Source organism: Salminus brasiliensis, chromosome 20 (genome assembly GCF_030463535.1).
Source record: "Salminus brasiliensis chromosome 20, fSalBra1.hap2, whole genome shotgun sequence".
In the NCBI taxonomy this organism is placed as follows: Eukaryota; Metazoa; Chordata; class Actinopteri; order Characiformes; family Bryconidae; genus Salminus; species Salminus brasiliensis.
Genome location: NC_132897.1, coordinates 1,115,609 through 1,142,843, shown reverse-complemented (window position 1 = coordinate 1,142,843; position 27,235 = coordinate 1,115,609). Strand labels below are relative to the sequence as shown.

The window sequence follows — 27,235 nt, the reverse complement described above, 5'->3', positions numbered from 1 at the left end:
CATGAATTCTGATCTGGCTGTTCATACAGAGTCGAGTTTCTGGGTATCAGATTTCAATACCATACCACCATATGAAAGTGCCACTAAACTGTGCTGAAATTGTCACAACACATCTGTGCCCCACATGACCAAAAATATTGGATTTGCGAATGCGGACCACGCTAGCTGAGGCAAGAAGGACACCTCAAGAAATTTGGACTGGAGTTCTGGGGGGCTTCGAGCTGATGGGACCCGAAGCCAGACCCCCCCCTTGCCAGGTAGAGGTTGAGTATGAGTAAATGATCAGGAGGAGCAGGGGCGGTGGTGGGGTGCAAGTTTTTGTCACGAGTGTGCAGAAATGGAGGGGAGGAGTTTAGGTGTGGTCAGTTATTACATAACTCTATTTTGGGTTACTTTTACCTGCTGTATGAACGAAGCCTAAAGGACCTCTAAACCAAGAGCTTGCAAAATTTCTAAAATAAAAATTGTGCACTACAATAAAAAATACTTGCAGATAAGCATCAGTTAGGACACATTTGATTAAGTGAGTCAACCCTCTATTAAAAAAACAAAACAGACCTAGTCTAAACTTTACAGTGGAAAAGAGGCTTGTGAATTTGTGCGTTTAGTCATTTTGATAATAAGCACCCACCTCCTCAAGACCACATTGTAGAATGGAATACACAAGTTAGAGTGTGGGGGCAAAATTTTGGTCATCTGGACTTTTATGTCGATTTCTTGATTATCCGTCTTCCTCTCGGCTTTCAGATTAACAACCTAGAACAAAATACAAACACACACTAGAAGTGTAATGGCATGTATACTCACTCGTTTGCTCACTGTTCGATACACTCAGTGACACAGAAAACACAGAGAACACGTGGCATTAGGGTAAATATTGTAATTTCACAAGTGTGCGTGCATGTGTGCCACCCGGAAACCCACAGCACTGGTCAACAGTGGTCTCGACTCCCCAGCCCCTCCTACTCCTCCTCTCTTGTCTCTCTCGCTTTCACGGTCTTGTGTAGAGAGACACACATACATGGTTTCTTTTTCCTCTTTCTTTATTCTTCAGCTTTCTCTCACCTTTAGGATTAAAACGACTGAGCGGAAACAAGTATTTTACCCAAATTCTGCCTTTAACATCTTATTTCAGCTCAGAGAATCATGGTGGACAGGGTGTCAGCGTGTGTGTGGAAACACGCTGAACATGCTAATGTTTACAATTCAGGAGGTGGTCTGATTGATGAGTGAATCTGCATATTCCGCCCCACACAGCCATCAGATTTCAGTCAGATTTAACTACCAAGGGTGAATGCATGTGGATAAGATACAATCCAGATACTAGTCACATGACATGACCAGGTGTAAACAAGGTCTCAGTGGCTTATTTGGAGTGTTTTTAGGCAAGCTGATACATGACCCGTTCACATGCCTAATAGATTTATCGATTATGCAACACAGTGACTTTCTATTAGTCAAGCTTGACGTATAAGAAGGTTGAGCCAGTGGGCCCAGGCTCAGTTCAGTGCGGACAGTTCACAGACATGCATCTCACACAACGCCTCTCATCGTTATAATCAACTAGCCTCACCTCGTCTAGTCTTTTTGGCAGGTAAAGGATGGAGCCGTCAAAGGCCACCACTTCTCCTGTAGTTGAGCGATGGTCCTTCATCATACCAAACCGCATGCTGAGCGACTCCACATTCGGACTGATCAGCGGCGCACGAATACCATCAGACAGTCAGCATGCAATAATGAGCAGATAATGATCAACATCAGTCAAACAATCAATACCATAAGCATCTGGCTGGCCTGACTAATGACCGACCACGGAGACCTTAACATGTATTTAATGGGCTGTAGAACTACTGACCAAGACAAATTAATTGACTAAGACAGTCAGAAGGGAAGATAAACAAACCGTCCAAACCGAACGTACGCGAAAGTGACATGATACTGAAACACGGCCTCATTTTTGCAACGGATCGGGATGTAGTTGGAGGCGACGGTGATGGGATTTCCTTTCGTTCCTGCCTTCTTCAGCGGTTGACTGCAGGTAAGAGAGCAGATTAACAGAGATGTTCAGGCGAACAGACGTAAAAATAATTTATATATGAACCTGCTGCCTAATACCAGGCGTGGGCTAGAGGGGTATAAAGCCCCCCAGCATTGAGCTATGGAGCAGTGGAAGAACTGTAATAAATGTAGGTGCTCCATCCAACTCATCCAAGCTTTTGGGAGGAGTTGGGGAGCTGAGGATGAGGTGGGGTGGTGATCATTCAAGATCCTGACCTCATTAGTGGTCGTTAGTAAATGCAATCAAATCCTCACAGCAATGCTTCTCCAAAATCTAGTAGCAAGTCTTCTTCCCTGGACAGTAGTGACAGTTTCTCCAACAAAAGCAGGACAAACTCTTTTTAATATCCTTGATTTCAGAAGAAACAATGAATGAGCAGGTGTCCCAATACTTTTGTCCATTTAGTGTAGTCCATGTTTATTGAGAAACAATTGTAGATTTTAACTGAACATGGTTTAGACCATGATTTCCATTTTATTTCAATATTTATTTGTCAATATATTCTGACAAATCACAGATGCACAGGTGGGAGTAGGATAAATGCTGAAGCTTCTCAGCTGGATGTTCAGTAAATTGAGACTATTTCATAGTCCTGAAGTGTGTCATCATATCATAAAAAATAAAATGAATCATGAAAATGTCTTCAGAAATCATGATATTGTGCCAGATCACCTACCCAAACTATTTCTCACAGGTGTGTTTTTGTTAATTGTACCATTAAGCAATAAATAAATAAATAAATAAATAAATAATAAACCCTGACCTGCTCCTGCTGATACTCCTGATTCTTTGTGAGAATCAACAGATGTGCTCACCGTGTCGACTCGATCTTCAGCTCTGCTTCAGTTGGGCAGATTGCCGGGGTCACCGAGGCCTCCGTAGAGACTGGGGGTGCCCCAATAGGGGCGATGGAGATATCGGCTGGGCCAACGGGTCCAGGAGTGAGTTCAGGTGTGGTAGTAGGACCTCTGCCGAAACTAACAGGGCTCACTGCAGCTCGTCCAGCACCAACCAGTCCACGGCCTACAAAACTGAAACAGGATATGGGTACATAAATAATATAGTGAAGGCGTTTAGACATTTTTCTAAATCCTTTCTCTTCAACCAGTGTTTTTAACATATGATAAACAAATCCAGTAAAAAGGAACTAGAACTTCTAATTCTGAAGAAAGTAGTCGAGATCTTGTGAGCTAGTATTAAAGGCCACTGGTGTTTCTCTTTCAGGTCTGATTTACCAAATCAGACATTGCACATTAACTATAAATAATAACACAACAGTCAAATCTCACAAGAATGAAGCTTTCAGACACTGCAAACACTTAGAAATGATAAAAGGTTATAAAGGTAAAGGTGCACCAGCGAAATGTGTCTCAGCATTTAACCCATCTGTGGTAGTGAACACACACACACTAGTGAGCTAGGGGCAGTAAGTACACACACGCCCAGAGTGGTGGGCAGCCAACTCCAGCGCCCGGGGAGCAGAGAGGGTAAAGGGCCCAACAGTGGCAGCTTACCGAGCCCGGGAATCGAACCCACAACCTTGTTATCGATAGCCCAGTGCTCTAACCGCTGAGCCACCACTGCCCTCTGCCCACAGTTCAATTCATTTTGGCTCTACAACTCATGTTATGCCTTTAAGACTGATATGTAAATAAGCTCCGTTTCAATAGGCTGTCCTGAACTGTGCCTGAACAGTTTTGTCCATGCCGGCCCAACATATGGATGTCCACCAGGGTCCTGCCAGGGTCAGTGGTGGGACCAGGAGGGGTTAAATATGGGCCCCATCTGAGTTAGACACTGCACATGAGGCCTAGATGGGACCCATGTGAGATGAAGTTGGGCAGTAATGATGTGGCCCCATTTGGGAAGGCCAACAAATGTACAAACCCACTCAGAAACCGTGCCCACCTGGAACCTACCTAGCCCACGTTCCACTCTCATGAGAACGTTGGCTGGGTGAATGGCACTGTTGCTGGACACAGTCTTATGCAGAAAAAAAATATTTAGTTAAAGTTTAAACAAATACTTCATAAAACTTATTCACTTGTTTACATCGACAAAATGTAAAAATTGCCTAGGGGTGCTCAAACATTCCCATAAGACTCATCATGTAAATAAATTCACTCTCACAGTACAAGAGCTGTTTTTCCATGATACAGTCCATTTAACAGGCTGCTCAACCAACAAGGTCACATTTCATGATTTAATTTAATATACAGGGGAGCACAAATACAATTGGACATATTTCCTTGGTCAGTAATGAGCATGTTAATCAACGCGGAGCACATGCAGTCATTTGTATTGTTTGAAATATGAGGATGACATAAAAAATAAAAAAATAATAAAAAGAGACAACGTCACTCCCTAGAAATAAAGTCATTAAGGCAAAAATCTAAAAGGTCAGTAAGAAATGAACACGTACACCTCATTACTGACATTCCTCTCCTCTTGTGATGAAGGTGTAACATCATCAAGCTGCTATAATTATTCATGAGCCTTGTTAAAACTCACGTGACCGTGTGGTTAAGAAGAACGGTAAAGCAGCTGCAGTTAATCAGCCTGCAGCTATGCAGGGGGTTCTCCAGGTCACTGGCTATTAGCAATAAGCTCTTTCCATGATTGTATTATATTATCTTATAAACTATACACAATATTGACTAAAGTATTGGGACACCTGCTCATTCATTGATTACAATTTATGTTTCTACTAGGTTTTGGAAGAGCATTGCTGTGAGGATTTGACTACATTCAGCAATAGCCATCCCACCTCATCCCAAGCTCCTCAATTCATCCCTAAAGTACTGGATGGAGCTCCACCACCATCATTCCAGAGAACACAGCTCCTCCACTGCTCCACAGCTCCTCAATGCTGGGGGGCTTTATACCCCTCTATAGCCCACGCCTGGCATTACTAGGCAGCATGGAGCCAATAGGATCATGATGTTTATCTGCTCCAGAGAGTCCTATTCTATTGGCAGTACTTCTTCTCTACAGGGACTAGACAAGCTGTGTGTGTGCATTTGCACATCTGTGTCAGCAATGGGTGCAACTTAAAGTAGCTGAATGTTGCATTCATTAGAAGGGGTGTCCACAAACATTTGAACACAGGATTGTGAATAACTAAACTCAAATGTTCCATCATTTATTTTGATTTGATCTTTCTTTGCTTGTTCATGTTTGTTCTCATTATTTCAGTCCTGGACTTTTTTTTTTATGGTTGTTAAGTGGCAGTCACCATGTTTGGATATCTAGAATATAAATCTCTCATTTACACGTTGTACTTTACGAATGCCTAAGGAGAAATTTGGAAGGTTTACTATATACTATATATATATATACTATATATATTCTGCTACTGTGCAAATATTTCACATGCTCAGTGTATTTAGTATATTTAAAGTAACTTGGAATCAAAACAACGAGCAATTAACAATTATCTGAATAAAGTCATGAGGATTTCATGTTACTTCAAGTTATTATTAATGGATCGGTCAATGATACTTTTCTTTAGTTACATAACAAATAAACAGCACAGACCACAGAGCCTTGTTCTTTCTGTCTGGCTGCTCTACTTAGCTCTAAAATATGCTTAGCCTGATTGACTAATTAGAGTGAAAGAGCTAGAAACAGATGAAGCGGATTTGAGCTAAAAGGAATATAAATGTTCCTGGCTGATTGAAATTTGGAGACTGCAAATCACGACACACTGTTTACTATAGCTCTCTCTCTAATGAGGAACAGAACAAACATAAGTGATCTAAAACAAAGCCCGACCCGCCGTTAAGACGATGATAGTCTCAGGTTTGTCTTGCTGTATAATCTACAAATTAACAAGAAAAACTGAAAACATATGCAATCATCACTAAGAGTAAGTGTGGGACTCGCACTGCCCGTCAACACATCTAATAATGACAGCTTTCTTTTACATGCTACAGTTCAAAGCACAGGCTGAAGCTCTTTTGATCTCAGATGGGTTTATAACCGTAAAGGTTTGAGTGTTGATTAGTTTTGACACAACAATGGGAGAAAATGCGTGGCCTTCGGCCCCATTCGCAAATATTTACATATTTTATGTTGTTTTCTTCCAAGTGACTCTGGTTTCATATTGTAATTTATTGCAAACAGAAAGAAAGATCCATCTCTCTTTCCAGAAGTTAGGTGTCCCTAGAGTTTAGGCAGCCAGTAAGTAAACATCTGCAGCACATTAACTTCAGAGAACCACAAATGTAATTCCAGAATGATTTAAAGCTACGGTTCACAACTCCTCAAACAATGCTGTAAATAAGCTTAACATGCAAGGCAGCCGCTTGCGGACATACAGAGCTTATCTGTAGCCTTTGCGAATTTTGAAAAACATACCAAAGGGGGGAAACACTGCTAACGTATAATTTGAGGGGGAAAAAATGAGGGAAAACGATTTTTTATAATAAACCATGCCGCATCAAGCCATAAGTCACATGATTCTTTTATTGGGGTGGCAATCGCACAATTCTATTTTAAAGCATCTCATTTGTTTATACATTATTACTTTGCTTTCACTGTGAAAAGATTGCCAGTAGAATAGGACTCTCTGGAGCAGATCAACATGATGACCCTATTGACACCATGCTGCCTAATGCCAGGCATGGGGTATAGAGGGGTATAAAGCCCCCCAGCATTGAGGAGCTGTGGAGCAGTGGAAGAGCTGTGTTCTCTGGAATGATAGTGGTGGAGCTCCATCTAGTACTTTTAGGATGAGTTGAGGATGATAAGGTGGGATGGTGATCATCAACATCCTAGTAGAAACCCTTCCTTGGACAGTATTTACACTACTAGTACTTCAAATGCCTTACTTTAAAAACAGTGAAGATTATTTGGTTTTCCATGTTTTGAGCCCTTTAAAACATTTCTAGTAAATAAATGAATAATTCATAGACGATAGTACACATTAAAAGACTTCACCATGGCTTCTTTTTTTAAGCAATCTGTATGTTTTCTGCTGGTAGAGGGATATCTAATTAGGTGGCCATTTATTAACATAATTAGGAAGTGGATTAGCTCAGGTCCATCAGTTTGGTGCTTGTTGTTAAACTGAGATATCTCCTATGTTTTCCTCTCCGATTTTATATGAATTTGTTTCAATCTGACATTATAAAGCACAGTTTCTGTGCTGCTAGGAAACCAGTCTGAAAGGGTCAAGATAAACTCCACTGACCTTCTAAAGTCTCCAACACTGTATGTGCTTAATGTCACAGCCGGGTGGTGAACATGAGGTCCACTAAAACAGCAATAATGCAATAATGACAGCCATGTTCAAGAACAAGCATTCTGCAGAGAACTGTTCAATCTCCCAGCTTCTTATTTTCCCAGCCGACGATAAGTGGAGCGAGATGGGTTTGTGTAATTAGGAGGGACAAAGGAATTAGCTGGGAATGGTTCACTCGTTTAATCATTCCCTGTTCTCTAGAGTAAAAGTCTCAGGCTCAGGCTTGATTTTCAACATCATACCATATCCATACCCACCCGCTTTTTACCATGCGTCAGACCTGCTCGCGCCTGCAACATCTAGCGTCACTCCGACCCGCTCCCGCCCGTTCCACTGACGCAATGATTCCTGCTTTGACACAGGCCTGTTTTTGTGCAGAACTGCCCAGGTTTAGGCTCATCATCTTTGGGTGCGTCCCAATTGCGTACTAATCAGTAATACTGACTAGTGTCTGAGCATGTAGGTCTAGGTACACTCAAATATCCAAGATACAAACTAAGAACTGGTGGGTTTTTGAGTGTGTTTACAATGGACACTATGGCCTCTTTTCCACTGCAGGACCGTATGGTTCCTAAGGCCACCCAGACCCGTTAGACTAGTTACTAGGACTGGGCGATATGGTAAAAATACTAGATCACGAAAAACATCAGTACCCCCTACCCATAAACATTAGTACCCCCTCCCCCTATATTCGGGAAGTGCGATTCACTTTTACTTCACCGCCAAATCAAAAGCAGAAGCTTGATCTGAAGGTGGAGCAGCATGTGGGCTGAGGTGGTGGAGTAATACTACAGGATTTTACACTAATATGACTCTATGGGTTCTGCAGCGTTACACAGCAGCAGTTCTGGAGAGAGGTTCTCCTCCTGCAGCTCCACCACCAAACCTCCATAGTGCAGTAGCAGCAGCAGCGCTCGGAGTGGGAATGACGGAGACGCCCTTCTCCCTGTTCCAGTCAGTGGAGCGTCAGCATGATCCTGAAGCTGCTGGTTTATGGTCAAGCTAATAATGTTGCTTTAAAAAACATTAGAACTTTAAAATAAGTAATAAATAAATAACAAAATAAACTGAAAATGATTATTAGTTGGTGACGTCACAAAAAAAAAAAAAAAACACCAAACTTAACTAGAGTAGTTCAGCCAGTTCGGATCACGTTATAACCTTCTATAAAGAAGCCCTTCAAGCTTCAAGTACGGCTCGGCTCGACCCGCCATCTCTTAAAATCCACAGAAGACGAGCATCCAGACTTTTTTCTGTCCTGCACCGAAGTGGTGGATGAACTTCCCCTGGGTGTCCGAACAGCAGAGTCCAACGCTCGCTGTCCTCAGACCCAGACTGAAGACCCTCCTCTTCTGAGAGGACTTGGGTGAAGAGTAGAGTATTATGGTCTCCATACTGACTTGTGTTTAGTAGAGTCTAAGATTAGAGGATCTTTGAATTTAAACTAGCTGAGGTTTTTCTTGAGTAAACAGTGAAACACTTTTGTAAGTCGCTCTGGAGAAGAGCTTCTGCTAAATGCCTTAAATGTAAATGCAAATAACTTCAAGGACAAAACAGAACACAAGAAAAATGCAGCATATGAATGAGTAGCTTACCTTTGTTCAGTGAAACCTCTATAAAGAGTTTTCTATTGTTCAGATAACTCAGCTTCTATAGCTCAGCATTTTTTTTAAAACACTATGATTACTAATCCAAGAGAGAAACACAGTAAGCAAACACTCCTTTACTTCTTCTGTATACTGACATATTATGTATACTTCACATTCTGTGTATACTTATACAATATCGTGCGGTAACAGACATTTTTAACAGACCATTTGTGCACTTTGTTATATTTGCACAATGCTACTTTACACTAACTGCATTTTGTTGTCTTGTACATGTACAAAACAATGACAACACTAAATCTATCTATCTTAGTTTATATAATGGCGACAGCTCTAGACTTTACCTGGTGCCACGTGGCATCAACCCCTCAGGGGAGGTTTCTTCTGCACCAACGGATGGAGATCCAACAGGGGATACAAGGGACTGCTGGGTTGCTGCCAATCCACCTACGGAACCCCGTCCTACAATAAAACACACACACAATTTCCTGTTTCTTAGAGCATCTGCCTTGTAGGCACATGTTGTAAGTGCCCAGTTACAGACTGCAGCCTCATCTGTTAAGGCACAGTTGTGTGGCCCCTAACTAAATTCATTAACAGGAAGAGCCCTCCATAGGACCACCAACATGCTAGAGACACTCGCTACTGATGAAATGTTGCTCAACAGATGTGCTCACCCTTACACGAGCAAGGTGGAGCTTAAAGGGAGAGGTTTCTAATAAAATGGCCAGGTGCAGTTCGGTGCTGGTTGTTAAACTGAGAGAATATATCCTGTTTCATTTCATTTTGTTTGATCATGTTTTAATATCTTACATTATGAAGAACAATTCTGTTTAGTTTCTCTGTCACCAGGAAACCAGCCTGAAAGGATCAGGATAGACTCCACAGTGCTGTTCTAGGGACTCTAGGTTCTAAGGTAGACTTTACTGTATGTGAGTAATGTGGAATGGTCTAACAAACTGAAAACAGTAGAATTGTTACATTAATATTCCCTCACAAAAGAGATCTTCAGAGATCCACAGAAATCCTATGCAGTCTTATTCTAAGTTTATTACAGGACACTTTTAGTCCCCTAATCACATTATATAAGAGCATTCCTCTCAGAAGTAAGAGAGGTTTTCCTGTAGAAGCTCCAGATCCCATTAGAACAGATGCAGGTAAACATAAATACATACATAAATAAATAAATAAATAAATAAACCATAAAATGAACAAGACATTCATTCTGAAGTAAGCAGCTGGTGAATCAGACAGTTGGTGTGACTGAGCTGTGAGGAAGAGAGAGCCGAGTTCTGGCAGGAGGCCTCAGTACAGTACGATACAGGAGGGGTTGGTACAGAGGATGACAGACAGTAAAGGTCTCACGGACTTAGACATAGTAAACAAAGTCAGTTCTTGTTATCTGTAATGTGCCATATCTATTTGTCCTAATAGTTTAATATTACAAATATACTTGGATTTTCTGAACTACTTACCTACAGGAGCTGCTCCTCTGCCCCACGTTTTGGCTGGTTCAATGCCCATCCCTCTGAACATGGACAATAGAGATGATCCTGGACCTGGGACGTCAACCTAAACACACCACCACAAACCAGCCGTTCATATCAACACTAAGCAATGCTAGTTGGACGTTGTCTGGTGAATGTGTGAGAGGCTTAAGACACCACATCAAAACACTACAGACCAAATGTTTGGAAGCAACAGCTACTTAGAAATGAAAGTTGCTATTTTTTAATTTTTGTAATGTTTTTAAACCCAGAACAGAAGAGTGCGGTAAGTGTTTATAAATTTGGATTAAACGCAACATCACCAGGGAACCAACGTGCCTGGAGGAAAACGCTGCATACCCGGCTCCAATGCACCAGCACCGCAGCGAAGTGATGTGGGGAGAGAGCGCCATCTACCCAACCTAGAGAGAATAAGGCCAATCGTGGCTCAAATCAAAGCTAGCAGCCTGACCGTGATTCAAACCAGCGATCCTCTAATCACAGTGACAGTGCCTTAGTCCGCTGGACCACTCTGGGCAGTTCTAATAGGGGCTGGTGTTGAAACCCTGAGTGGTAGTGTGGGGTTTGGGACACAGTCTCACACCCTAAATGTAGGCGGGTCTGCATGGAGGCTGAGCCGGGCAGATGTAGATGACATGACGTTGGTGGAGCGAGTGGGATGAGTTGATACTGGATTTAGATTTTTAGATGCCTTTGGTTTGTACAGTGTTCATACTTTAAACGAACAGCACCGCTGAGGCGGTCTCGGCCCGCTTGTGTGGGAAGTGTTCACACTTGCTTTGACGAAACCGCACTAACAAAGCAATCACACCAGGGTTCGTTTTCATCAAAGCAACGCTGACAAGAACAAGCACACCCTTAAACCACAATTTTTAGCTTATGCCTTTATGAGCTAAGAAACATGAATTTCAGTGTTTTTTGAAAGCACCCCATCCCTCCCAGTGAAAAGGGATGAAATACAGTGAAACTAGAATGCAAAATAGGCTTTTTGTTTAACTTTCAGATGCATTTATACAGAGAATATAGAACCTTTGACCCACTGTGAACTGCCTGTTTTCTAGTTGAAAGATACGAGTTGTACAGAGCTAGGGTAGCTGAGGTAACCTGGCCTTCGCATTTATTTGTTTACCAAAAAACTGACTGGCCTTTCTCTGTGTAAATTATAAGTCTGCTCTGTATTTAATTGAATATAATACTGTATGAAACTAAAAAGGTGCACAATGTAATGAGCGACGACTGCTGCAAAATATACGCATCGGAAACACTGCACTTTTAATTGGACCGCATTCCAATTTCCCCTGACCACATTAAACCCAGGCATAAAAGCATCTCACCGACAGATCTCATCTGTTGACACTGCAGACACATTTTATTGACACGTCCAAACAAAATCTGCCCTGTATCATGCCCTGCCCACACCAAAAACTAGGTAGGACATCTGGACCTTTGTTTTCTACATCTGGACTGGTCTACCACACACGCACCTGAACTTTCTCGGGGGTCTTGGTTTCTTCCACTCTTTCTTCTGGAAGAGAAGGCCTGGCTTCAGGTAACTGCACCTTCCCACTCTTAACTGAAGGCATAGGCTCTGCAGAAGGCTCCGTTAACAGAGACGCCCCTCTGCCCTTTCCAACCTGGGGTTCAAGGAAACTGAGCAGGAACCCTCGGGCTCTCCCCAGACTCTGCTCCTCCACTGGTGTCGGCATGCCTCTCGCAATGTGAACCTGAGCGTAAGGTGAAGCGATATAGTCAATAAAATAAATAAACAACAGAATGACTGTCTCACAGACATTTATTTAATCTAATTCAGCTCAATAAAGGCTGCAACATTTTAGTAAAATTAATAAATGAATCATTTTTGGCTTGAAATGTGTACTTTTACAAAACATTTACCAATATTTTAATGCAGAATAAATTATATTCTGCCAAATAAATGAAAGCTAAACACAGAGGAAAAAAAATTTCATAGTTTATCACATCGGTATTTCAGAATCTTAAAAAATCTTAGCATGTTTTTTTTTTTATAGTTTGTGTTTATAGTGTGTGTTTAGTTTATAGTTTTTGTAAAAAGTCTCATTACTTAATTACCAGTGACAAAAAAACTGTTGACTAGAAAACGATCTATTTTACCAATACTTTAATCATAAATAATGAAATAAATACAAGTTATACAATTATATACACACTTCCTCCAAATAGTAATAAGGTAGAAATTTTATATTGGTGCTTAATGAGATAAAAATATATATTATAAATATATAAATATTACAAAGGATGCGTTGTCACTTTTTGTGGTTGTTTTTCAATCTTTTTAAAGACTTGTTTATTATTAGGTATTTTTGAACTTTTGAAAAGCTCTGCATTGTTTATTAATAATTTTTTATTATCTGTAAAGGTTCTTACTTTACTACTGATCACTGAGAAAAGACAAGACTAACAAGACTAACTTTCTAGACTCTATAACTTGATCATATTTATGCTTGTAATGGTCTGATTTTTTAAAATTTATTTGGTAATTCAAAGAGCAGCTCCCCTGTAAACTGATGTGCCCAGGGTGCACTCACCTCAGACTTGCTATTAAATACTGTCTTCAGTCTACAGGCAGCGTTTTAAGGTGGACTAGAAGGTTCTAATTAGAAGCTGACAAATAAGAAACCAACTTCAGCCTTGTGCCAGTCTGCGGAGAGCATAATCTCCACTACAATTACAAACTTTACGGTTCATATTCTGACCATCCCTTCTTTCTCTTTGGGACCAAAATTACATTTTCAAATTTTGGCCGAAATGTTCTGCCTGACATTTTTGGAGAATCTATATTACTACAATTAACACTTACAGCTCCAGTTAAATCCTTGAAATGATGTGATCCTGAAAGTTGGTCCTACCTGAGCCTCAGTAACTGGGCGTGGAATCCCTCTCCCAAACGGCAACATCTGTGTTTCAGAAGCTGTGGCAGCAGCAGAAGCTCTACCTCTTCCTCTCCCAGTTTCTGGCTCTCCGGCAGCTAGGGCCAAACCTCTGGCTCGACCTAACAGAGGCTGATCTACGGGAAAAAGCCAGGGCATCCGTGCAGCCTCTGGAGGTCCGGGTGGCCTGTTTGGATCCATTTCTTCTCGCCGTTCTCTTCAGACAGCAAACTGTCAGAGTAAAAACAGAACTGAATAACCTTTCAAACTTAATTTCTATCATAAAATCTTAATGTTTTAATGATGAAAATAGACCAAAATGACTCACTGCATTATAATACATTAAAGTCCAGACAATCTGTTAATCAGTCTGATAATACTGATATTTACTGCATTTATTAAACCAAAAAACAATACATTTACATACTTCCACCCACAGCTACACATAACGAAACAGGCCAGACAATCAAAATCTAACAACTAAAATAATCTGTTAAACTCTAAGGCCTCAAAAGTTTGGAAAATATGTAATTATTGACTGTTTTTTGTGATTTAAGTGAGTAACTCAATTACTAGTACTAATTACAAGAATAGATTTAATACTTTTACTCCAGTACGTCAGTGAGGAACACCTTCTTGTGCTACCACTGACTGGCCACTTTATTTTAACCTCACACCTTTATGCTTCCTCATTGGCCACTTTATTAGAAACACCTACATTTATGCTTCCACATTGGTCACTTTTTTAGAAACTTCCACCTGTATATGCCTCCACACTGGCCACTTTATTAGAAACCCCTACATTTATGCTTCCTCACCGGCCACTTTATTAGAAACCCCTACATTTATGCTTCCTCACTGGCCACTTTATTAGAAACACCCACCTTAATTGCTTCCTCACTGGCCACTTTATTAGAAACACCCACCTTAATTGCTTTCTCACTGGCCACTTTATTAGAAACACCTACATTTATGCTTCCTCACTGGCCACTTTATTAGAAACCCCTACATTTATGCTTCCTCACTGGCCACTTTATTAGAAACCCCTACATTTATGCTTCCTCACTGGCCACTTTATTAGAAACACCTACATTTATGCTTCCACACTGGCCACTTTATTAGAAACTCCCACCTTAATTGCTTCCACACTGGCCACTTTATTAGAAACTCCCACCTGTATATGCTTCCTCACTGGCCACTTTATTAGAAACACCCACCTTAATTGCTTCCTCACTGGCCACTTTATTAGAAACACCCACCTGTATATGCCTCCACACTGGCCACTTTATTAGAAACCCCTACATTTATGCTTCCACACTGGCCACTTTATTAGAAACACCTACATTTCTACTTCCTCACTGGCCACTTTATTAGAAACACCCACCTGTATATGCCTCCACACTGGCCACTTTATTAGAAACCCCTACATTTATGCTTCCTCACTGGCCACTTTATTAGAAACACCCACCTTAATTGCTTCCTCACTGGCCACTTTATTAGAAACCCCTACATTTATGCTTCCTCACTGGCCACTTTATTAGAAACTCCCACCTGTATATGCTTCCTCACTGGCCACTTTATTAGAAACACCCACCTGTATATGCTTCCTCACTGGCCACTTTATTAGAAACACCCACCTGTATATGCTTCCTCACTGGCCACTTTATTAGAAACACCTACATTTATGCTTCCTCACTGGCCACTTTATTAGAAACCCCTACATTTATGCTTCCTCACTGGCCACTTTATTAGAAACACCCACCTTAATTGCTTCCACACTGGCCACTTTATTAGAAACTCCCACCTGTATATGCCTCCACACTGGCCACTTTATTAGAAACACCTACCTGTATATGCTTCCTCACTGGCCACTTTATTAGAAACCCCTACATTTATGCTTCCTCACTGGCCACTTTATTAGAAACACCCACCTGTATATGCTTCCTCACTGGCCACTTTATTAGAAACCCCTACATTTATGCTTCCTCACTGGCCACTTTATTAGAAACACCCACCTGTATATGCTTCCTCACTGGCCACTTTATTAGAAACCCCTACATTTATGCTTCCACACTGGCCACTTTATTAGAAACACCTACATTTATGCTTCCACACTGGCCACTTTATTAGAAACACCTACATTTATGCTTCCTCACTGGCCACTTTATTAGAAACCCCTACATTTATGCTTCCACACTGGCCACTTTATTAGAAACACCTACATTTATGCTTCCACACTGGCCACTTTATTAGAAACACCTACATTTATGCTTCCTCACTGGCCACTTTATTAGAAACCCCTACATTTATGCTTCCTCACTGGCCACTTTATTAGAAACACCTACATTTATACTTCCACACTGGCCACTTTATTAGAAACACCCACCTGTATATACTTCCACACTGGCCTCTTTATTAGAAACACCCACCTTTATGCCTCCACACTGGCCACTTTATTAGAAACACCTACATTTATACTTCCACACTGGCCACTTTATTAGAAACACCCACCTTTATGCCTCCACACTGGCCACTTTATTAGAAACACCTACATTTATGCTTCCTCACTGGCCACTTTATTAGAAACCCCAACATTTATGCTTCCACACTGGCCACTTTATTAGAAACCCCTACCTCTGTTCTAGCTATCTGTTAGTACCGTATCTAGTACCGGTACTAGGACAGCCCACATACCTCTGCTGATACTGACGCTGGAGAACAGCTCAATGTAATGTGATGTCAGCTGGGTTTAAGGCCGGAGAGTTTGGAGTCTTGAGTGAACTTCACAGTCCACCTTAAGGCGCGGCAGATCACACGCTGGCGCCTGCGGCCACCGCCACGACCTACCGCGCTATTTAAGGTGGACTGGAGAATTCGACCAGCACACCTTACAGCCCTCATTATAGCATTCAAACGGAGAACATTAACCCAGAGCAGCAGCAGTTTCACACACCTACCTTTCAGGAGCGATGGATCTCGTCACGGTTTCATTTCTCGCAATAAATACGAGCTAATAATAATAATAATAATAATAATAAAGAGACCGGTGATGCAAGCTAGCTAGCACTAGCAACCCGTTAGCTATTAGCTAGCTATTACGTGCCTGACCAACAATTTTTACTCTTTTTACTCACTCCACGATGAAAACCTTGATATTTTCATCATATTTAACCTTACAGTTGTTAAATATTGTAGCAGCTAGTGCTACAGCTAGCTAAATTTAGCGGCAGCTAACGAAGCTAACTAGCTAAGCGCTAACGAAGCTAACTAGCTAGCTAAGCGCTAACGAAGTTAGCTAGCAGCGCCCGTCATGAAAACGTTATAGCATAACTAGCTAATAAACGGACAACCCGCCGAACCAGACCCTCAGAACATTAGTTAGTCAGATAAACATTTAATTTAGACTCATTTGAGCCGTAAAGGAGTGAAAATATGGCTGTAATTGGTGATTATTTTCAGTTTGCTGTCACTGTCAACCGCCCACCTGCCGCAACCGCCTCAGCCCGGCTCACACGGCTTCGCGAGACTTGAGGCACGTGATGATAAATGCAAAATAATAATAATAATAATAATATTATTATTAATAATAATTGTATAGAAACATTCATACAATAAATAATAAATATATGCAGCTCAAGTTTTTTTTACACAATGCTTTATTTTATACATCTGCTCCACACTCACTTATCCACCCCACTATCACTCTCTCCCTGTATTTAATTGTTTAATTAATTTTTAATATACATACATAATATACTCAAATATTTATGCATAACATGCATAACAAGTTTCTCCTTCCATTGCTGACACAGATGTGCAAATGCACACACACACACACAGTCCCTATAGTGAAGAAGTACTGCCAGTAGAATAAGTATCTCTGCAGCAGATTAACCAACATGACCCTATTGGCACCCTGCTGCCTAATAATGCCAGGAGTGGGTTATAGAGGGGTGTAAAGCCCCCCAGTATTAGGCTGAGTACGGTTCCCTGGAGTGATGGATCTCCATCCAATACCTTTGGGATGAGCTGGAGTGGCAGAGCTAATCATCCAACATCAGCACCCGACCTCACTGATGCTCTCATGGGGTTGAATGCAATTAAACCTTCCTCACAGCAATGTCCTTAAAGGGTGGCAAAGCCCTATTATTGCCCTTGATATCAGTCATAGGGCTTATAGTGCTGCGGCTACTAGGCGCTGCTCCTGCAGGCCAGGGTGTAAGCTGTGGGCCCCGGCGTAGGGAATGAGGAGTGGATGCACGGTGGTCGGTGTAAAGAGCTTTATTTGGTATTTCTGCATTTCTGTGCACCTTAATTCTTGTCTGAAGCCTGATTTGGTTTGCTCAGCTACGAAAAGCAGCCTGTAATGCTGAGATATGGACCATAACATCTCGGTTTTAAGAGAAGTGGGGAAGCACCAGTTTGGACTACACACACAGTACACATCAGTACATCATTTTAAAAGGCATACTGGAATACACTGATTTTGTTATTGTTTTAAAGGTTACTTTTACCATATTATTAAAATATTTCATTTAAAATATTACCTTTCCATATTGTTATGCATTTTATATTTTATATTATTCTAAAATATTATTGCTTAATAAGTATTGGGACATTCACTATTTCTTCCAAAAACAAGGGCTCATCCCAAAAGTACTGGATGGAGCTCCACTAGTTCTTCCACTGCTCCACAGCTCAATGCTTATACCCCTCTAGCCCACATTCAGCAATGGGCACGGTGACCTTAGGGGTCATCTGCTCACGGCTGCTCCAGAGGTCAGAGTCCTGCTCTGCTGGTCAGAGACTGTACAAGCAGTGTGGGATCAAAAACAGCCAAAATTAAGCATAATGATTGATCACTGGGCCCAGATGCAATCGATCAGCTGAGACATGTTTGGTATCTGACGTGTGCTTCCTTTATTACAGGGATGCTAGGCTAACACTGCTAATAAACACTCACCCAAAAATCTCTTTATTTAGGAGCTGTAAAAATCCCCATACAGAAGGTGCACAGTAATTAGTGTGTAAATTGGTGACAGTTGAAGTCCAGTGTTTGTTAGCAACATTAGCCTAGCATATCCCACTGTGAACTAAATAAGCACACGTCAGATGTGTCTCACCAAACATGTCTCGGCTGACTGACTGTATCTGGGGTCAGTGATCTATCATGGTCATTTAAATATTCACTGAACTGAATAGTCCCTTTACATCAAATTTGGAACATGTTTAATGATGTCACTGGTCACAGAGTCTCTGTGCGTGTCCGGATATCCGGCAAATGGGCCACTTAACATTTCGGCACTAAATATCACTCAGGTCGTAAGATGGTTAGCACAGGTGCAGATGTGACTAATTGAAGCAATTATGTGCTGATGCAGATAGGCTACACCACCCAGTGCGTACCGTGCCGGACTCGGAGCCAGCTGTGGCAGCTGCTACGAGCCTGCAGGCTTTAGGACGTTCTTACAGTGTGATTCAGTGTGACATCACGTGTTGGGACACCTGCCCTAGATGACGACGGTTTCGCATGGCTTCACGGTCGTTTGCAATGCACCATCTATTCACCCTTTGCAGCCAAGTGTGTCACGCAACATTTGGACAAAAGTATTGGGACACCTGCTTTTTCATTATTTATAAAAAGAGCTTTTGTTTCTTTGTTTAATCCTGCTTTTGTTTGTTAGAGTAACTGTATATCCTGCCCAGGGAAGAAGGCTTTCTACTATATTTTGGAGGAGGAGAAAATTTGCTGTGAGGATTTGATTGCATTCAGAGACAAAAGCATTTGGATAGATGATCACCACCCCACCTCATCATACAACCAACTCATCCCATCTAAAAGTACTGGATGGAGCTCCACCACCATCATTCCAGAGAACACAGTTCTTCCACTGCTCCACAGCTCCTCAATGCTGGGGGGCTTTATACCCCCCTCTAGCCCACACCTGGCATTAGAACTGGTGTCAATAGGTCCATGTAGTTTATCTAGCCCTATGCTATTGGCAGTACTTCTCTACAGGGACTAGACAAGCTGTGTGTGTGTGTGTGTGTGTGTGTGTGTGTGTGTGTGTGTGTGCATTTACACATCTGTATCAGCAATAGGTGCAGCATAAAGTAGCTAATTGCATTCATTAGAAGGGGTGTCCACAAACTTTTGGACATACAGTGTATTTAATATGCATTTTATTGAACGTTGTTGTAATAATTTTTGATGGTTCGGGCTCTGAAGGGTTAAGTAAACAGGCCTGGGCCCACTGCTCTAATTAAGCATGCTATGCAGGTAGTACCGGTCCAAAACAACAGCTCGCGACCCGCCAGCGGACCAGGTGAGTCACCGCTGCCCTGGTCAGCAAAGTGCAGGAATGTCATGACTCCTCCACAGAGGCCGTGATGCACTAAAGCCCCCTTTCTCTCAGCAATTTAAACACGCACAAGGGCTTTGTTACTTCCAGGGAGCGAAGCTCATCCCGCTGACATATTCGGGCTCCCTGGTGCTCTGTATTAAAAGCATCTCGTGTTCTAACATATGCTCTGGGTACGGGCCTAAACGCAGGTCCTCGTGCAGTTGCCAAGGTGAATTAACATTATTCTCCTCCCCGCCGCGGGTCGCCTGCGCCTCGGCCGCTCTGCGCTCCTCAAGACACCGGACTGTGACTCAGTTTTCATTGTTCTGGAAATGGAATAATGACCACGAGGTTAAATGTCAGCTTTAATTTTAGAGCATTTACATGCGCACCAGGCAGGGAGCCCAGAAATCCGCACAGCGACACACGTCCTCTCTAACAGGCTGGCTGGTGCGGTTGCTCACACTGCTTCATGCACTGTTATCTATAAGTAAGGACACGGTTCCGGGTTTGGGATGAGTGCTGGTAAATTTTTCATTACATGTTTAATTTTTCAGACCTGACTTCACTGAGGCTCTCACTCTCATGGGGTCGAATGCAATCAAATCCTCCTCGTTGCAATATTCCCATATCTAGTGTAGAGCTTTTGCAGAGGTGTAAAGGTTGTTACTGCAATCAAGGAGGACAAACTCCTGGCTAATACTGGAGGAGCAGGTGTCCACATACTTTTGGACACAAAGTTGCACCACTGCACTGCACTCATCATGAAAAAACAGCTGCTATGATCTAATTATAATAATACGGTTTTAGGCACCTGATTACATTATTTAAAACCATATACATGATATGGACAAAAGTATTGGGACACCTACTCATTCACAGTTCATTCTTCTGAAATCAAGGATATTAAAAAGAGCTGTCCAGAGACAGATTTTGGAGGAGGAGCATTGCTGTGAAGATTTGATTGCATTCAGAGACAAGAGTGTTAGTGAGGTCAGGATGTAGGGTGATGATCACCACCCCACCTCATCATCCCAAACTCATCCCAAAAGTACTGGACGGAGCTCCACCACCAATCAATCATTCCAGAGAACACCTCCACTGCTCCACAGCTCCTCAATGCTGGGGGGCTTTATACCCCTCTAGCCCACGCCTGGCATTAGGTGCCCATAGGGTCATGATGTCCTGACGTAACAGCAACGTCTATTACGTTAATTGGGAAACTGTGGTGGGAAGTTTGGACTGGTCCCCACGTGCCAGGCTTTGGCGACTTCGTTGGCGAGTTGCTAAGCAACAGTAAAGGTGCAGGTTGTATATTTAGACAGAAATCTGATTATTGAGTGACTCATGTAGCCTCTGAGTTTTCTCCCTATCAGATTATTGAAGTGCTGGTGAGCGTGCTGAACGGATTAATGGCAGAATCTGATGCTCTGCAGTGATCAGATTGCAGTGTGCTCTCACTGACTGAGCGCTCGGCTTTAATTCCAGCCAGTTTATATCCATACACAGATCACAGCCTATTTTTGCACCCAGCCCCTTGGTTTAAATGGACCATAAGTAACTAGACAATTTGCTGCTCAGCCGTTGCTTGTCCAGCTGTGTGTGGCTGCATCGGAGATGATGAACAGCCTCGTTTTGCTGTTGTTTTTAATATTTAACAAGGAAGACATGTGGAAGATCAGTAAAGCCCCCATCTGAGAATAAACCATGAGGCATAATAAATATTACACTACAGTCTATTAGTACGAACTGCTGTAGGCTGAATAGGTGGGGCTAAAGTGCTGTAGGTGAAATGGGTGGGACCAAAGTGCCGTAGGATGAGTGGGTGGGGCTAAACTGCTGTAGGTTAAATGGGTGGGGCTAAACTGCTGTAGGCTGAATGGGTGGGGCTAAACTGCTGTAGGCGGAATGGGTGGGGCTAAAGTGCTGTAGGTTAAATGGGTGGGGCTAAACTGCTGTAGGCTGAATGGGTGGGGCTAAAGTGCTGTAGGTTAAATGGGTGGGGCTAAACTGCTGTAGGCGGAATGGGTGGGGCTAAACTGCTGTAGGCGGAATGGGTGGGGCTAAAGTGCTGTAGGCTGAATGGGAGGGGCTAAACTGTTGTAGGCTAAATGGGTGGAGCTAAACTGCTATAGGCTAAATGAATTGGGATAACTGCTGTAGGGGTAAATGGGTGGGACCAAAGTGCCGTAGGATGAGTGGGTGTGACTAAACTGCTGTAGGCTGAATGTGTGGGGATAAACACTGTAGACTGAATGGGTGGGACTAAAGTGCTATAGGATGAGTGGGGGGCTAAACTGCTGTAGACTGAATGGGTGGGACTAAAGTGCTGTAGGATGAGTGGGTGGGGCTAAACTGCTGTAGGCTAAATGGTTGGGGCTAAACTACATTAAGCTAAATGAGTGGGGTGGGGCTAAACTGCTGTAGTCTGGGTGGGGCGGGGCTAAACTGCTGAAGGTTGAGTGGTTGTGGATAAACTGTTACAGGCTGTAAAAGTGTTGTAGACCAGAAAACATGGGGCTAAACTGCTGTGGGCTTTGACTGATTGATTGTACTCATCGTCGACTCACTAAACGACACTCGTTCATTTCTAAACAGTGAGGAAATGGTGGTTTCAGTAATACAGGCCCTCACGAACACAAGAGGGGGAGGTCAGCTTGTTTATTACAGTGTCATTTTGTTAAAGTACCAACCAGATATGACACTAACTTCCCCCTCAGGCCTAATTTCAGCCTTAGCTTCTGCAGCCCGTCCACAGCGTTTCCAGTCTACACTGGGCTGTGCAGCATACGGATCATAAAGTAAGCCTAAAACTCCTGCAGAATGCACAGTATTAGCTTGTTTTCCTCTGATAGCCCACGGGGAGCCCACAATGCCATCTGATTGTGTTCTTCAAAACCTTTCATTATGGTCGGTTTGGAATTAAAGGTATCATTAACCTGCGTATCTCGAGCGGAGCTTGTTCCCTTGAGCTTGTTTTGTTTTCACAGGCTCGTCTGTCCGGCTGATTTCTCCAGGAGTAGCTAATCTAATGACTCATTCTTCCGGACTGATTGCTCAGTAAGTTACGCCTCAGCGTTTTCTGGAGAAGTGACCATATACACAGAAAAAAGATGATAAGTGCTCGGGCCCTGCTCTCTTTCCAAATAAGACGTTTTGTTTACAATCAGCCATTTCTATAAACAGCACACGAGTCTGGACGAGTTTATCAACCAAAAAAGTCATCATTCATCTCTACACCAACCTCCTTATCCCTCACAGTCAAACAGTATGTTTCTATACAACTGATTTATTTTGATGAGCTCTGTTCTGTTATATAGAGTTAAGGTAGGTAGTCTCACTGACCACTGACTTTATGATAATTTGGGTTTATTCTAATGTTATATAGAGTTAATTACAGGTAGACACTCCCACTGACCACTGACTTTATGTTTATTTGGGTTTATTCTAATGTTATATAGAGTTAATTACAGGTAGAAACTCACTGACCATTGATTTTATGTTTATTAGGGTTTATTCTAATGTTATATAGAGTTAATTACAGGTAGACACTCTCACTGACCACTGACTTTATGTTTATTAGGGTTTATTCTAATGTTATATAGAGTTAATTACAGGTAGACACTCTCACTGACCACTGACTTTATGTTTAGTTGGGTTTATTCTAATGTTATATAGAGTTAATTACAGATAGACACTCTGACCACTGACTTTATGTTTATTTGGGTTTATTCTAATGTTATATAGAGTTAATTACAGATAGACACTCTCACTGACCACTGACTTTATGTTTATTTGGGTTTATTCTAATGTTATATAGAATTAATTACAGATAGACACTCTCACTGACCACTGACTTTATGTTTATTTGGGTTTATTCTAATGTTATATAGAATTAATTACAGATAGACACTCTCACTGACCACTGACTTTATGATTATTTGGGTTTATTCTAATGTTATATAGAGTTAATTACAGGTAGACACTCCCACTGACCACTGAATTTATGTTTATTAGGGTTTATTTTAATGTTATATAGAGTTAATTACAGGTAGACACTCTCACTGACCACTGACTTTTGTAGAGAACTGAATTACAGAAGCTCAAAGAAATTACAGATGCTTTTCAAATTTTGAATAAACCAGACCACCAAACAGGCCAAAGCCAAAATCTAGCTGATGAAGTCTAAGCCCCTGAGCGTCAGCAGTGTGGAATGTGCCTTAGCTGTGGGTTTAGATTGTGTGATGTGACCCAGCTGTTGTGTTACAGAACTGACCCAAAACAGCCTGAGAACACACTGTCCTTTCTGCCCTACATTTACTGTAGGAATATCCTTCATTTGTCTTCCATCACGTGTCTCTGCACTGATATGACGTGAAGGCCATGGTAATATTAGGCTTTCTGTGATTTCTCGAACTGTTCTTCTGGTAGCCAATGAGCTTCTGGCAGAATTCTGTTTGGATATTCGATGCTTATTGGCTGAACTGGTACAGTTCAATAAGATTTGTTGGTTTCCTGGCATTGTCTCGGCTTTTAATTATGGTCTACATACTTTCCGAAGAGTTAAGGTCAGGACTTACTGTTAGTCTGCTTAATCCGTTCCACATCTCATTTAATGTGTGTTTGGACTCACTGTCCTGTGGGTTTGAGGTTATGCTAAAAGATTCTGGGGTAGTCCTCCATCCATCTTCCATCCACTTTGTGAAAAACAGTCCCACTGGCAGCAAAACAGCCCCAGAGCACGATGCTACCACCACCATGTTTAACAGTTAGTTGGTACAGTGTTCTTGGGGTTAAAGGTCACACCTTCACGCAAAATACATTCTGGAGAAGAACCAAGAGGGAACCTTGCCTGAGATGTAGATGAAGTCCTGTGGCCTGGTCCAGTTCAAAGACATGATGCTAAGGCCCGATGGATATATATGTATATGTATATATGTGTGTGTGTGTGTGTGTGTGTGTGTGTATGTATGTATGTATGTATGTATGTGTATATATATATATATATATATATATATATATATATATATATGTATATATATATATATATATATATATATATATATATATATATATTTATTTATTTATTTTTTTCAGTATAGTTTGGCTGGTTTATGTTACAAATACATACATAAATAAAAATATACTTTCATGTTTCAATGTACACAAATGCTAAATATATGCACAATTAATTAAAGTAAAGCTTTTTGTGCTGCTATTCCAACCAAGTGCAGTATTTTGTCATTTCTATGTAGTGTGTAATAACTGCTGTGTAGTGTCTGTGCATTGCCTGGCTGTGTGTCATCTGGCATCATTCGGGTGCTTAAATAGTTCCTTAAATGGTTCTTCATGTACAAGGAAAACCATTTTTTGGATCTTTATAAACCTTTTAATGGTTCTTTATGGTACTAAAAAGGGTTCCACTCTTGTATTGAGTCAAAGAACCATTCAGTACTATTTAGAACCCTTTTGCTTCGAGTGCAGCTCTAGATGGATGCTCTTTCAAGTGGTTGCTTTGATGTTGCTGTTTGCTTGTGACCAAATTCTTGGTCATTCTTATTAAAGATGGATGATAAAGTAAAAACACCCCAGGATTTTGTTCCAACTGCCTGAGCAGCTCTGCTGCAGCTAAGCTACATTCCGTCCCCATAGGAATTAATAGCAGAACACTGTATGTGTGCCCCTCTTATGTCACCAATGCCACTCCAGCAAACACCCTGCAACACCATAGGAACCTCCAGGAACAGCACAGCAACAATGTAGCAACACCATACCAACCACCTGAAATACCAATGCAACTACCTAGAAAAAACAACTCAACAACACCAGGGATACCATAGCAACCACTTATCAACACCCAGGGAATCTTCAAAGAAATCATGTAGCAACACCCTCACAACCACTTGGAACACCAAAGCAATTACTTAGTAACATCAAAAAGTAGCCACCTGGGATATCATAGCAACAAGTTAGCAACACCCCAGGAACATCCAAGGGAATCCAAAGCAACCATGTAGCAAAGCAACAACCTAGTAACAGGAACAAACTTGGGCCACCTGGATTACTACAGAAACCCTAGGAACATTCTGGGAACAGGTAGACACTCTCACTGACCACTGACTTTATTTTTATTAGGGTTTATTCTAATGTTATATAGAGTTAATTACAGGTAGACACTCTCACTGACCACTGACTTTATTTTTATTAGGGTTTATTCTAATGCTATATAGATTTAATTACAGGTAGACGCTCTCACTGATAACTGACTTTATGTTTATTTGGGTTTATTCTAATGTTATATAGATTTAATTACAGGTAGACACTCTCACTGACCACTGACTTTATGTTTATTAGGGTTTATTCTAATGTTATATAGAGTTAATTACAGGTAGACACTCTCACTGACCGCTGACTTTATGTTTATTAGGGTTTGTTCTAATGTTATATAGAGTTAATTACAGGTAGACACTCTCACTGACCACTGACTTTATGTTTATTAGGGTTTATTCTAGCAACACCCTAGGGAAACTATAGCAAACAAATAGCACACAAGGTTTCAGGTAAATACAAATACTTCATTACTTTACTACAGTAGAAATGTCGGTTCTCTGAACTTTACTGCAGTAATTCTTTATTTTTCAGACTTTTTTTCTTCTACTTCTCACATTTTCCCCCAATTATCTGAACTTTCTCCTCCTTACATTTTAAAATCAGCCTCGTTCTCCTATTTCATTCCCCTTAGTTTTCATTCCGGCTCCTCATCAATAAAAACCCTCTCCAGATAAATCTCTCCATCCGGAAAGTGTGAGTCTGATCCTGATTGGATGAGAAGTATAAACAGACACCATTCTGACTTCCTATTGGTTTATAAGAGATCCATCACACCTACACACGTCCCGTCACTCTCCAGCAGCTCACAGCAGACGTCTGTTCCACTATTGACCCCTGTGGCGCGGCCTAAGCTTTCGGCCTTTGTTTTCCTTCCATTACTTTTACTTTTCTACTTGAAGTCGTTCTGAAACCAGTAGAGAGACATAGAGAACAAAAAGGAAGAAAGGATGAGAGAGATAGAAAGAGAGAAACAAAAAGAGAGAAAGAGAGAGAGAGAGAAAGGAAGAGAGAGATCTTCCTTTAGATCATTAGAATAAACCCAACTAAACATAAAGTCAGTGTTCAGTGAGAGTGTCTACCTGTAATTAACTCTATATAACATTAGAATAAACCCAAATAATCGTAAAGTCAGTGGTCAGTGAGAGCGTCTACCTGTAATTAACTCTATATAACATTAGAATAAACCCAAATAAACATAAAGTCAGTGGTCAGTGAGAATGTCTACCTGTAATTAACTCTATATAACATTAGAATAAACCCAAATAATCGTAAAGTCAGTGGTCAGTGAGAGCGTCTACCTGTAATTAACTCTATATAACATTAGAATAAACCCAAATAAACTTCCTTCCATTACTTTTACTTTTCTACTTGAAGTGGTTCTGAAACCAGTACTTTTACACTTTTACTGGAGTAAAAAGCTTCAGTTGATTCTTCAGCTTCTATAGAAGTCTTTTA

General features: G+C 41.4%; 2 protein-coding genes across 2 annotated transcripts in view; both read right to left on the bottom strand.

Annotated features, from left to right (window-relative positions):
• LOC140541701 (piwi-like protein 2) overlaps window positions 1-9,292 on the bottom strand; it is a 31,769-nt gene extending 22,477 nt beyond the window's left edge. The window contains exons 1-5 of the mRNA XM_072664456.1: window positions 9,256-9,292; window positions 2,875-3,090; window positions 1,922-2,032; window positions 1,574-1,691; window positions 632-756 (exon numbers count right to left, since the gene is read on the bottom strand). Of these exons, the coding sequence (XP_072520557.1) occupies window positions 632-756; window positions 1,574-1,691; window positions 1,922-2,032; window positions 2,875-3,090; window positions 9,256-9,272 (587 nt within the window). The 5' untranslated portion in view covers window positions 9,273-9,292. The remainder of the gene's footprint in view (window positions 1-631; window positions 757-1,573; window positions 1,692-1,921; window positions 2,033-2,874; window positions 3,091-9,255) is intronic.
• atad1a (ATPase family AAA domain containing 1a) overlaps window positions 1-27,235 on the bottom strand; it is a 296,764-nt gene that overhangs the window by 156,319 nt on the left and 113,210 nt on the right. The window lies entirely within an intron of this gene.